We start from the raw sequence: 14466 nt of genomic DNA, 5'->3' as shown, positions 1-14466 counted from the left end.
TAATTTTCCAGTCTTCCGGAACCATTCCAGAATCTAGTGTTTCATGAAAGATCATTTACTAATGATTCCATGATCGTTTCATCCACCTCTTTCAGAACTTTGGGATGTGCACCATCTGGTCCAGGTGACTTATCTACCTTCAGACCTTCAGTTTCCTAAGAACCTTCTCTCTAGTAATGGTAACTACACACTTCATGACCCCTGACACCTGGAACTTCCACCATACTGCTAGTGTCTTAATGACTTTTTTAGTTGCCTCCTGTTGGTATTTAAAAACTTCCTACTAATTTCATAAGAATTGAAGTTGGTGTGGAATTCCAAGTGGGGGTATTTCTAGAAAGCCATCTCATAGGCATTCCAGAAATTAAAACACTTGGAATACTGCACCAACATGATTTTTCACAATCTATCTGCATATTGAAATCCCCCATGACTATTGTAACATTGCCTTTCTTGGCATAAATTTTCTATCTCCCATTGTAACTTGTAGACCGCATCCTTACTACTGTTTGGGGATCTGTATATAACACCCATCAGGGTCTGTTTACACTTGCAGTTCCTTAGCTCTATCCACAATGATTCAACACTTTCTGACCTTATGTCACCTCTTTTTGATGATGCCTACAACATCATACTTGGCAATTTGAAACTGTGCTACAAGTTCATCAACCTTATTGGGTATACTGTGCACATTCAAATATACCACCTTTAGTCATGTATTCACCTTTTTCGATTTTGTCCGCCTTTTATGTTGCAAATTGTCCTATTGACTGCAATTTTGCCCTATCATCAGCCTCTCCTTCTCTGTTCCTCTGACTAAGGAATCTCCTATCAACACTGCAGTCCTCTTCACTTCTCTGCTCTTCTGAGCCACAGCACCAGACTCGGTGCCAGAGAAACGGTTACTGTGGCTCTCCCCTGGTAAGTCGTCCCCTCAATAGCATCTAAAGTTGTATACTTATTATTGAGGTGACTGGCCACAGGTGTACTCCGCACTGGCTGGGCTTTTCCCTTACTTCTCCTGACAGTCACCCAGTTACCTGTCTCCTGCAACTTAGGGGTAACTACCTCCCTGTAGCTCCTGTCTATCACTTCCTCATTCTGTTGTATGAGTCGAAGGTCATCAAGCTGCAGCTCTGTACACCCGCTGCAAATGTTTATCTAGGAGACTGGAGTCTTCCAGACTCCCCATTTCCCACACACAGTACAAAACACTGCCCCTGGAACCATTTTCGCTATGTTATGCATTTATAGATGAGGAATGAACAAATATGAACAGAGAGAGTAACTTACCAGATAATCTACCTCACCCAATCTTGATCTCGCCTAAACCCGATGAGCCAAAGCCACTCTAAAGACTGGCACACTCCAAAAGAATGGTCGCTCCACTTGCACTTGAATTATTCTTATGGGCCCTTTCTAATGAATCCCTCTTGCCGATTGGTTGCTCCTCCAAAAAACTGTCGTGAAACTCTGCCTTTAAAATTTCGATTGCCCCTCTGATTTAAAATAGCTCTTTGCTTGCATCCCTGGTGAGGATTGTACAACTCAACAGAGGTAACTGGCATGAAGAAAATTTTTTGCTGGTTATTGTTAGGCTACAATTAGATGATAAGGGTAGACTTTCTACTGAATGGACAACTGAGTTGAGGTGTAGGCGAGAACTAATATAGTTTATTTTAGGTGGCAATAAAATGAGGCAGAAGGCAACAATGTGGAAGAAAATATTATTGCAGAACATTGAATTCTTTTTCATGCATTCAGAAACTTTGAGAGAATGTAAATCTCTGACACTAGTTGGAAAGAGCAATAGTCCTGGGGCAGTTTTATGAGTAATGGGGACCAATGAGAAAAGGAAACCATTAACACTATTAACTGTCTAAGATAAATACACTTTGAGAGATTTTTTAAAAATGGCTTTAAAAGGCAATTGACTTGAAATATTTAGTGTAGGATAGAGTTGTAAGTAATTCAGTCACATATACTGTGGATTCTGGTTAATTGGGGCACATTGGGACCTGTATATTATGGCTGCTCCAGTTAGCCAAAATATCATGAAATAGTTGGAAGGTATTGAAAAAGACAAATTACCATTTAACTTGAGAAGCAAATTATGTATTTAAATTAAATACAGAACAAATTGGAACACTACCAATACTACAATAGTATAAAAGTGTTATTAGTTCCTAAAAGTTATCAATGGAGGAGTGTATACTGCTGTGTTTCTTTTTGATTGACTGTAAATGAATAAAATCAGCACAGACACCTAGTGTAGATAAAGGACTGCCTTCATTTTGAGTCGATGACTATCGACCCAAATGGATGATTCTGGGATTGAATAGCTTGTCATATGAAGTGTGTTTGATGTCTCTGGGCCTTTATTCACTAGAATTCAGAAGAATGAGGGGTGACCTCATTGAAACCTATCGAATGGTGAAAGGCCTTGATAGAGTAGATAAGAAGAGGATGTTTCCTATGGTGGGAGAGTAGACACAGCCTCAGAATAGAGAGGTGTCCTTTTAGAATGGAGATGAGGAGGAATCTCTTTAGCCAGAGAGTGGTGAGTCTGTGGAATTCTTTGCCACAGGCATCTGTGGAGGCCAAGTCTTTATGTGTATTTAAGACAGAGGTTGATAGATTCTTGATCGGTCATGGCATGAAGGCAGGAAGAAAATTGGATCAGCTATGATGAATTGATGGAGCAGATTTGATGGGCCAAATGGCCAAATTCTGCTCCTATATCCTATGGTCTTATGGTCTTATAACATAACACAAGCACATGATACTGAAGCTATTTAAAACTGTTCACTCTAAACATGGTGTAGTGTCCCAATTAAGTGGCAGTGTCCCAAATAAACAGGGAATCCTGGCTATTTTCTTGATTAGTTTTTGTTCTTTAAGATTTGTCGCAAATAAGCAGCTGTCCCAATTAACCGATGGCCCAATTAACTAGAATGTATTGTAATTGAAAATTTGCATTTTACTCATGTTACTGACCTTAAAATTGGTTAGTTTTTCACAGCTTGAAAATTTGACTATCAAATGTATTTTCTACTTGGCTGCATAGTTTCAAATGCTGAGCTCCAATTTCCTTTTAATAAATTTTTTTTAAGCATCTGAAATTTTGAAAGCACTATTTATACATTAAAGAAAGAATTAGTATTTAGAATGCTGTTCAGAAGTGGGAACTGTGATTATTTCTTTTGTCAATAGACAATAGGTGCAGGAGTAGGCCATTCGGCCCTTCGAGCCAGCACCACCATTCACTGTGATCATGGCTGATTATTCACAATCAGTATCCAGTTCCTGCCTTATCCCCATAACCTTTGATTCCGCTATCTTTAAGAGCTCTATCCATCTCTTTCTTGAAAGCATCCAGAAACTTGGCCTCCACAGCCTTCTGGGGCAGAGCATTCCATATATCCACCACTCTCTGGGTGAAAAAGTTTTTCCTCAACTCCGTTCTAAATGGCCTACCCCTTATTCTTAAACTGTGGCCTCTGGTTCTGGACTCACCCATCAGTGGGAACATGCTTCCTGCCTCCAGCGTGTCCAATCCCTTAATAATCTTATGTTTCAATAAGATCCCCTCTCAGCCTTCTAAATTCTAGAGTATACAAGCCCAGTCGCTTCAATCTTTCGACATATGACAGTCCCGCCATCCCGGGAATTAACCTTGTGAACCTGTGCTGCACTCCCTCAATAGCAAGAATGTCCTTCCTCAAATTTGGAGACCAAAACTGCACACAGTACTCCAGGTGTGGTCTCACCAGGGTCCTGTACAGCTGCAGAAGGACCTCTTTGCTCTTGTACTCAATTCCCCTTGTTATGAAGGCCAGCATACCATTAGCTTTCTTCACAGCCTGCTGTACTTGCATGCTTGCTTTCAGTGACTGATGTACAAGAACACCTAGATCTCGTTGTACTTCCCCTTTTCCTAACTTGACTCCATTTAGATAATAATCTGCCTTCCTATTCTTACCACCAAAGTGGATAACCTCACATTTATCCACTTTAAACTGCATCTGCCATGCATCTGCCCACTCACCCAGCCTGTCCAAGTCACCCTGCATTCTCATAACATCCTCCTCATATTTCACACTGCCACCCAGCTTTGTGTCATTGGCAAATTTGCTAATGTTACTTTTAATTCCCTCATCTAAATCATTAATATATATTGTAAACAGCTGCGGTCCCAGCATTGAACCCTGCGGTACCCCACTGGCCACTGCCTGCCATTCTGAAAGGGACCCATTAATCGCTGCTCTTTGTTTTCTGTCAGCCAGCCAATTTTCAATCCATGTTAGTACTCTGCCCCCAATACCATGTGCCCTAATTTTGCCCACTAATCTCCTATGTGGGACTTTATCAAAGGCTTGTCCTCCTGATCTGAGCCAACGTTTTGTCCTCTTTGCTCAGTGATCTCTATTCCATACGTATTGTTGCTATCTGACTGAGCTTAGTTATTCAGGACACTCAGAATCTGTTCTGAGGTTTTCCCTGTTCTGAACCTTTCCCAAGGTGCAGATAGCCATCCTCTCAGGCTTTAGAGGAGGAGCTTAATTCTAGATTGCAGTGATGTAGAGCATTTTGAAATGGGTTTGGTAAGTATGTGAATGATGTACTATTTTAGTTACTAACTGGCAAATGGAAAAATGCTTTTGTATATTTAGCGTGGACCAGTTAAGATTTCTGGTTATTAGAATAATCCATGAATTTTTCTTTAGGGTTTCCAACTGAAGTGGACAGTTACCACAGTCTTTTTCCTTTGGAGCCCCCACCAGCTAACCGGCTACAAAAAACAAGTAATTTTGGTTTCATTACATCATGTTATAAAGCTATCAGTAGCAAAGACGATCTCCCATACTGCCTACGCAGGATACATGGTAAGGAAATTTAGACTGTAATCGTGGTGTACTAGCTATTGGTCAGTATTGCATTACAATTGTATTACAGAAAAATCTTCCCAATTGTATTTTTATGTTTGAAGTCAGAAATGTAGCTGCTGCAGTGTTAACAATTATTTAGTTTTGGGAACTCAAATATGCAAGATGGTAAAGTAATTCCATTCTTGGTGTATATGTGCAATTTTGTCCCTGTTTTGATCATAATCATCTCAAAAGCATTACAGTTCTAGTCACACAAAGCATGTTCAGACTGTTCAAATTTGACTTGGAACCTTAAAGTCAAATCTTATGAAGTCGGCACCATCGAACAATGCGACCAAAGATGACATCCTTCAGACAATTCACAAAACCGCTTCTTTTACTAGTACTACTTTCAAATATGATTCTGCTACTATTTAAACCTGTGATTTACATTTTCATGGTGTGTTTTCGGGCCAGTTGAATGGTCTGGAGTTTTGCTGTCTCTGGGGTTTTGAGTGAAGTTTGCGCCCTGGAGGCCAAGAAGCCTGAAGACAGACACAAGCGCCTGATCAAATCCATTTCTTGCTGATTAAAGCTTTGTGGAAGACTGAAATTGATGAGAGCAAAAGGCGAGCGGCTCTGCTTGTATTTGATCTCTTTCTGCCTCACGCTCGCTGTTGTTGGAGGAAGGTGTCTGCATGTGACCAATCTCGCTCACTCTCCCTTGATGATGTCGGAGTCTTGGATCTTGGGCGAGGATTAATCACCGTTGTTCGTGAATTGGACTCTGTAGTTCATGTTATGTGTTTCTGGTTACTCCTTTATTGCTATTTTGTGATTCTGATCGGGGCTGACTGGCTCAGCAGCTGCAGTCAACCAGTGACACTGCTAAATTGAAGTGAACTAAGCTGAACATTCCTAGACTGTTTCAATTACTTTGTGGTTTGATGTTTATATTCAGTGCTTTTCGCTTTTTTTTGCCATTTGTGCAATTTGTTCTTTTTTTTTTGCACATTGGGGATTTGTTGTTTTTCTTTGGCTGGGTTACACGGTTTTCTTTGTTTCGTGGCTGTCTGTGGGAAGACGAATCTCAGGGTTGTACACTGCATATGTACTTTGATAATATATTTTTGAATCTTTGAACAAAAATAGTGGTCAAGGTGCTAACATTAAAAAGGAATGATTTTAATTCCTGACGAAGGGACTCGGCCCGAAACGTCGACTGTACCTCTTCCTATAGATGCTGCCTGGTCTGCTGCGTTCCACTAGCATTTTTTGTGTGTTGCTTGAATTTCCAGCATCTGCAGATTTCCTCGTGTTATGGTTTTAATTTGGTGCTTTGATTAATCTTCAGGTTTTCGTCTTATTAACACAAAGTGTATGGTCCTAGTAGACATGTGGAAGAAGATACAGCATTCAAACACAGTAACACTGAGAGAGGTATTCACTACCAAAGCATTTGGAGAACACTGTGAGTAATTAAGAATATTTCAATCTATCTAAAGGATGAATTTTCTCAATTTTTAAAATCGGATTTGAAAGAACTGTAATGTTTTTTTTCCTCCTAAGTCACATTCTCAAAATAACTGAATTAACATGTCTGTTTTTAGTAAACTTTCATATCTACCTTTGACAATGTGGTGATAACTTACAACAGAACCTCTAAGCACATTTTGGTCTAAGTAATGTTTATGCACCATTTCAATCTAGGTGGCATTGATTGAACAATTATGTGTAATTCCCTCTAAATATTCTGATGGCCAAATATTTTTTAACATGAATTTATGGGAGTGGCAACCTCTGTAGAATCAGATAGGCAACAGTTTTTTTTGTCACTTTTACTTTCATTGTTTTTACATGAATTTGACTCTGCACCAACCTGTTATTTAAGTTCACTACTGACGTAAGTGTGTCAGTAATTTAAGTTAACACCAACAGTCAATTAGGAAAAAGAAGAGTAAATAATGGAGAGAAATTCTCATAACTTTTTTTGAGCTATGTTTTGCTTTTTTCATAGACGATAATACTTAGAGCTTTAATCTTAGTAATAAATATCCTTCAATATTTGTATACAAAATAAATGATCACTGTGAGAGCATTATCTCTAGGATTTTGTGGATTTGTCAACTTGTATCCCTTGATTTCAATAATGGACAAAATGTATTGATCTGTTTTTAATATGCTGACAGATTAGAGTTCCACATTGCTGTTGGGTAGAGTATTCTAAAGATTAGATTACCTCTGGATGAAGAAATTTCTTCATATCTCAGTGGTAAATAGCCAACCTTTTACTTTGAGAGTCTGTGATCTTAGGATCTAGCCAAGGAAATTTTATGCCAACTGTAAATAAAATTGTAAAGCCTATAAATAATTGTCTTTGTTTAAATGACAGCCCAGGTCTCTCTGAGCTCCACATTTTCTTATCTAACCATTTATAAAAATGTATTTTGTTTTTTTTAGGCAATGTAGATGATTTCACATTATTGCCCACATTATATTCTCTATATCCTCATCCATTCACTTATCCCATCAATATTTGCCTAAAGCTCCTCAGCATCCTCTTACTTGTCCTAATTGAGACATTTTGGGGAACTGTTGAACATAATGTAAATATGTATTTTGTTTTGTTGCCAAAGTGGTTTCAACCTCATTTATTTGTTGCAGTATCTACTGTAGGTCAGAATTGATTTTATGAAAAGCATGCTTTTGAAACTTACATATATTTTCCTCATAGAAGTATTATTGAATTATAATTTTCCTATATAGACATTATTCATTTTTCCTACAGCACTTGTATTTGCATATGATTTCCATGCTGGAGCAGAGACTATGATGAACAGGCACTTCAATGACCCTAGCGCTGATGCCTATTTCACAAAAAGAAAATGGGGTAAGTAGGAACGTACACTAAATTTAAAAAAAAATAAAACCTATAGATTGTTCTATTAAATCTTAAGTGTTAAAAGCTGTCAACAGTCTTCTGTCAAAGATGAGCACAAAGCTACCAATTGAAACAGTGAAAATTTACTGTGATTGTAAGCTACTTGATGGTTGATGGAAAAAATTGTAGTATGCTATCCCAAACTAGTTATGCTTTCTGGAAGGTTGGGTAAGTGGGCATAAAATAACCCTTTAGCGAGTATAATTCATAAATTCTTAAATTTAATAACGAGTTCCCACATTTTAGTAACAACAAGAATAAAGAGGATGTTTTAGCATGTTTCATATTAATACTTTTTAAAAACTCAGAATTTAGAAAAAGAACATGTTTACAATCCTATTAGATTGTAAATGTGTCTTTAAGATTACTGAAAATGTTTGCAAGATGCTGATTCTGTTACAGTGACATAAGTCCAGGTGTGTTCCTTGAACGAGAAACCTTCCATCGTTGTGCACTGCTAATTATTTGAGGAAAGTGTAAGCAAACAAAATTGTAAGCAAGAAATTAAATCTGCAAGTTAATTTCCATGTCACTTGTTGCTCTGTGGAATCAAAGTGTGGTTGACAGTTCAGAATTAGGACTTGTGGTAATGTGGTTAAGTCACATGTTCCTTGAGTCTTCTTTTGAGCTGTGGGTAGTCAATAGGTTTATCTTACCAGCCCATCTGCTGTACCAATCTGTGGATTTTATTTGTAAGGAATGTGGTTCAAGAATCATCTCCCACTTTAACATGCTCAATGTAATGGTTTTGTAATGTCATTCATTTAAGTCTCATTTAGAACAAACATTGTGCTGCCTTTGCCACTTCTTAAAATGTAGCATATGCTTCCTCTTCATCCGTCACATCCAACACAAATTTAGTCTACTACATAATAAAATAAAAATGCATGCAATACTGATTGTATTGTTCTTTTAATCAATGTTCTTTTAATTAACAAAGTTTGTTGTTTTCACGATTAGTAGGTGGATTCTTTGGCCAGTGCAATTTTACCTGCGTTTTGCGTTTTGTTTGTGGGTGAAGCTGCTAGAATGAATTATTTTTCAGAATAAACATTAAATACCGCTGATATGCTTCATACTGGCGTGCTAGAATTCAGCAATTGGTGAGACTAGCAGTTGTTGAACTGGTGTTAACCTACAGGTAGAATGAAAGAAGCCAGCTACATTGAAGAGCAAGCTGGCCATAAGATACGATAAGATTATTATGGACAGAAATAAAAAAAGTTAGCATTTATGTATTACATTTAGTGGTTACAAGAAGCCAGTGTTTAAAATCTGTACAAAAATGATGAAGCTGCCTACCAGAAAAGAAAATGCATTCAATTTGGTTGGGTATGTGGGAGGAGAGTTCATTTGTTAAACTCGTATGTTATTAATTGTTCATTTTTGACTGTTGGGGAAAACCGCTATGTTGGTCACCCAGACTTTAAGATTCTGAGAAGACGTGCTGTTTGTCAATTCACAACAATTAAAAAAAAAATGTTGAAAATACTCTGCATCTGTGGAAAATCGTAACATTTCAGATGAGTGACCTTGCATCATTCTAGAAAGCATTGGAAATAACAAAACAGGTTTTGTGATGTGGAGCAATGTATAAGGAAATCGGAGTAAAAATGAAATGAAGGTGAAAGATAAGTGAAATTAACTTTCAATATGAACAAAGCTTTTCAATTTTTTTGCTCCAGCTTTTTTCAATGTTTGCACGATTTTGCTACTTTTTAACTGCATGTACAGACTGGAAGCCAGTCTGATACTTTTTAAAATGGTGTTCTGGTGTGTCTTCACTTTGTTTGTTGGCACCCTACTAAATAATTACAATATAAAATGTTGTCACTGTTTTTTCCTAGGTCAGCATGATGGACCTCTCCCTCGCCAACATGCAGGATTATTACCAGAGTCACTTATCTGGGCCTACATTGTCCAGTTGAGCTCAGCACTGCGGACCATTCATACTGCAGGACTAGCCTGTCGTGTGATGGATCCAACCAAGATTCTTATAACTGGTAAAACCAGGTATAAATGTTAACTAAGAGCCTATTTATTTTGTTTGAGAATTTGAATATTTTTTCAGTGTTTGCTACATTATTCAACAAAGATTGGTATGAAAAACTCCTCTGTTTATAAAGCATCTTTCACAATGTCCTAAAGTGATTTTCAAATCATGAAGTATCTTTTGAAGTGTTTCCATATGGCAACTTTGACTACCAAGCAACCAATTTTAACATGTCAAGGTACTGAATATAGAAGTCTGGTAATGGCAAATTGCATGTATTTTAAGTAATTTTGAATATAAATTGGCATGGTAAAGAACCTTTTACTTGAGAAGGTAATATCTTGCTTTCAAGTATCATTCATAGTCATACTTTATTGATCCCGGGGGAAATTGGTTTTCGTTACAGTTGCACCATAAATAATAATAGAACCATAAATAGTTAAATAGTAATATGTAAATTATGCCAGTAAATTATGAAATAAGTCCAGGACCAGCCTATCCGCTCAGGGTGTCTGACCCTCCAAGGGAGGAGTTGTAAAGTTTGATGGCCACAGGCAGGAATGACTTCCTATGACGCTCTGTGCTGCATCTCGGAGGAATGAGTCTCTGGCTGAATGTACTCCTGTGCCCACCCAGTACATTATGTAGTGGATGGGAAACCTTGACCAAGGTGGCATGCAACTTAGACAGCATCCTCTTTTCAGTCACCACTGTCAGGGAGTCCAGTTCCATCCCCACAATATCACTGGCCTTACGAATGAGTTTGTTGATTCTGTTGGTGTCAGCTACCCTCAGCCTGCTGCCCCAGCACACAACAGCAAACGTGATAGCACTGGCCACCACAGACTCGTAGAACATCCTCCGCATTGTCTGGCAGATGTTAAAGGACCTCAGTCTCCTCAGGAAATAGAGACGGCTCTGACCCTTCTTGTAGGCAGCCTCCATGTTCTTAGACCAGTCCAGTTTATTGTCAATTCGTATTCCCAGGTATTTGTAATCCTCCACCATGTCCACACTGACCCCCTGGATGGAAACGTGGGGTCACCGGTACCTTAGCTCTCCTCAGGTCTACCACCAGCTCCTTAATCTTTTTCACATTAAGCTGCAGATAATTCTGCTCACACCATGTGACAAAGTTTCCTACCATAGCCCTGTACTCAACCTCATCTCCCTTGCTGATGCATCCAACTATGGCAGAGTCATCCGAAAACTTCTGAAGATGACAAGACTCTGTGCAGTAGTTGAAGTCCAAGATGTAAATGGTGAAGAGAAAGGGAGACAAGACAGTCCTCTGTGGAGCCCCAGTGCTGCTGATCACTCTGTCGGACACACAGTGTTGCAAGCACACGTACTGTGGTCTGCCAGTCAGGTAATCAAGAATCCATGATACCAGGAAAGCATCCACCTGCATCGCTGTCAGCTTCTCCCGCAGCAGAGCAGGGCGGATGGTGTTGAACGCACTGGAGAAGTCAAAAAACATGACCCTCACAGTGCTCGCTGGCTTGTCCAGGTGGGCGTAGACACGGTTCAGCAGGTAGACGATGGCATCCTCAACTCCTAGTCGGGGCTGGTGGGCGAACTGGAAGGGATCTAAGTGTGGCCTGACCATAGGCCGGAACAGCTGCAGAACAAGTCTGTCCAGGGTCTTCATGATGTGGGAGGTCAATGCCACCGGTCTGTAGTCATTGAGGCCACTGGGGCGCGGCGTCTTCGGCACAGAGATGAGGCAGGACATCTTCCACAATACAGGAACCCTCCAGAGCCTCAGGGTCATGTTGAATACATGGCGAAGTACTCCACATAGCTGAGGGGCACAGGCTTTGAGCACCCTGGTACTGACACCATCAGGTCCTGCAGCCTTGCTTGGGTTGAGACGTTTCAGCTGTCTTCTCACCTGTTCAGCCGTGAAGCCCACCGTGGGGGAGGGGTATAGTCATGAGAAACTGTGAGGAGGGGTAGGAGGGGAGAGTGGAATGTGTGTTGGTTGGGGGCCGACAACAGATAGCTCACGTGGGGGATGGGCAGGGGTCACAATGTCAAATCTGTTAAAGAACAGGTTAAGTTCGTTGGCTCTGTCCACCCTGCCTTCAGCTCCTCTGTTGCTAGTTTGCCGAAACCCAGTGATGGTCCTCATCCCCCTCCAGACCTCTCTCATGTTGTTCTGCTGGAGTTTCCACTCAAGCTTCCTCCTGTACCTGTCTTTAGCCTCCCTGATCCTGGCTTTCAGGTCCTCTGTATTGCCCTCAGCTCCTCCCTATTTCCATCTATAAACATCCTCTTTTTAGCGTTATGTCCTTTGTCACCCATGGCTTGTTATTTGAATAACGAAGGACAGTTCTTGTCGGAACACTGCAGTCCACACAGAAGTTAATGTAATCAGTGATGCATTCTGTGAGCCCATCAATATTCTTTCCATGTGGCTCACAGAGTGCCTGCCAGTCTGTCACCTCAAAACAACTCTGGAGCGCCTCATAAGCCTCCGACCATTTCCTCACTGTCCTCGAGGTTGCAGGTTTACTCTTCACCAGAGGCACGTAGCAGGGTTTTAGATGCACCAAGTTGTGATCTGACCTTCCCAGTGGGGGGAGGGGAGAGGAGCTGTCTGCATCCTTAACATTAGCGTACATCAAATCCAGAGTCCTCTCCCCTCTGGTTGTACAGCTCACATACTGCGTGAAGTTGGGCAGTGTTCTAGCCATGGTAACATGGTTGAAGTCACCCGAGATGGTAATGAGGGCACTCGGGTGCTGGGTTTGTAATCTGGCTATGACGGTGTAAATGATGTTAACACGCTGACGTCGGGTTGGCAGAGGGTGGGATGTACACAACAACCACAATTGCATGCGAGATTTCCCTTGGCAAATAATATGACTTGCAAAACTGACAGGCAAGATGATGCTGGTGAAACACAGCAACATGTTACGGGCAGTTTACAAAACTTCTAAGTATACTTTTTCTGAGCTACTCCTACTGCAATCTGTAGCCTGTAATTTTCTTTTAAGTAATGTACTTTTGAACCAATTTAAGGAATTGGCGATTTCACATTTTTCTGAAGGACTCAGTTGTCTTAACTCTCAGGTGTGCAAGTATTGCTATTTTAACTGGACAAAGGTACATTGCCTTGGCCAAAAGAGAGTGAGGAGCAGTGGACTCCAAGCCAGACTGAAATGGTGGGTTGTAAAATTTGTTAGTAAATGTATAGTCGCTGGAGAACAAGACTGAACACCTAAAGGCAAGATTGCTCAATGGGAGGGAAATGAAAAATTGCTTCGTTTTGTGTTTCTTGGATACCTAACTCACACTCCAGACACACTGCATGCGTTGGTAAGACTCGAGGGCTTCTTGATACACCAAATGGGTGGGACTGCTGATTTGGAGAGTTTGGGGGTTTGTGTTTAATTATAAACTCCTAGTGATGCTCGAATGCAGTGGTCTTGTGGCACTCTTGTTCCTCTGACCTGGAGCATTTCTTGATTAAATGTCAACTGTTCTACTTACCGGGAGAGTTCAGTGTGATCCTGATTGCTGTTTACATACTACCAAAGGTCAATATTAAGCAGGCAGTCAAGGTACTGAGTGCTGCCATCAGCAAAAAATAAATGGTCTACCCTGACTATTTCAAATCATTGTCAGGGACTTCAATCAGGCTTGTTTGAAGAAATCTCTGCTCAATTATCATTAACCTATCATCTGCAGCACCAGGGGTCTCAGCACAATCGACCACTACTATGCTATTTATTTACTTATTGAAATACAGCGTGGAATAGGCCCTCTTGGCTCTTTGCTAATCTGAGCCTAATCACAGGACAATTTACAATGACTGATTAACCTACCAACCAGTATGTCTTTGGACTGTGGGAGGAAACTGGAGCACCCAGAGGAAACCCATGCGGTCGGTGAGAACGTATAAACCCCTTACAGGCAGCGGCAGCAGTAGGAATGCCTACTGTTCAGTGTCTAGACTGCATTTCAGGAAATACGATCACTTGGCCACCCTCCTGCTACCTGTTTACAGGCAGAGACTAAAGGGCTAGAGGCTCCAGAGGTGAGGACAACAATGAGGTGATCACAGGTGGCAGAGGAGTGGCTACAGGATTGCTTCAAGTCGGTGGACTGGGTCGTGTTCAAGGACTCATCAGAGGATCTGAAAGAGTACACCACGGCTGTTAGAGACTTTATGAAAACAGTCCTAGATGAGTGTGTCCCCACAAAATCAGTGTTTCCCAAACAGAAGCTCTGGATGTACCATGAGATCTGCAATCTGCTGAGGGCTGGATCAGTGGCACTCAGGTCTGTCAACCAAGTAAAATACAAGAGCTCCAGGTACAATCTCTGGAAAGCTATCACACATGCAAAGTGGCAATTCCGAACCAAACCTCAATTACTGAAGGATGTTTGACAGCTGTGGCAAGGCTTGAGTACTATCACCTCCTTACAAAGTGAAACCAAGCAACAGAACAATACAGTAAGGTTCTGCTCCCAGATGAACTCAATGTGATTTCAGTCTGTGAGGCCACCATGAGAGTGTGAACCCATGGAAGGCACTTAGCCCAGAACCTAGCCACGTACTGAAGACCTGTGCTGATCAACTTGTAGAGTTGTTCATTGATATCTTTAACCTCTTGCTTCAACAGTCTGAGGTACCCATCTGCTTCAAGCATGCT

General features: G+C 40.7%; 1 protein-coding gene across 2 annotated transcripts in view; it reads left to right on the top strand.

The window, feature by feature from the left end:
• pan3 (poly(A) specific ribonuclease subunit PAN3) overlaps positions 1–14466 on the top strand; it is a 110114-nt gene that overhangs the window by 75122 nt on the left and 20526 nt on the right. For both annotated transcript variants that reach the window (XR_011886566.1, XM_072262976.1), the window contains exons 9-12: positions 4728–4886; positions 6223–6339; positions 7657–7758; positions 9657–9822. Coding sequence is in view for 1 of the 2 variants with exons in the window: in XM_072262976.1 (XP_072119077.1) it covers positions 4728–4886; positions 6223–6339; positions 7657–7758; positions 9657–9822 (544 nt within the window). In the remaining variant the exon portion in view is untranslated. The remainder of the gene's footprint in view (positions 1–4727; positions 4887–6222; positions 6340–7656; positions 7759–9656; positions 9823–14466) is intronic.

The sequence above is a fragment of the Mobula birostris genome, chromosome 7 (genome assembly GCF_030028105.1).
Source record: "Mobula birostris isolate sMobBir1 chromosome 7, sMobBir1.hap1, whole genome shotgun sequence".
NCBI lineage: Eukaryota > Metazoa > Chordata > Chondrichthyes > Myliobatiformes > Myliobatidae > Mobula > Mobula birostris.
This window is presented reverse-complemented; position numbering and strand designations above follow the sequence as displayed.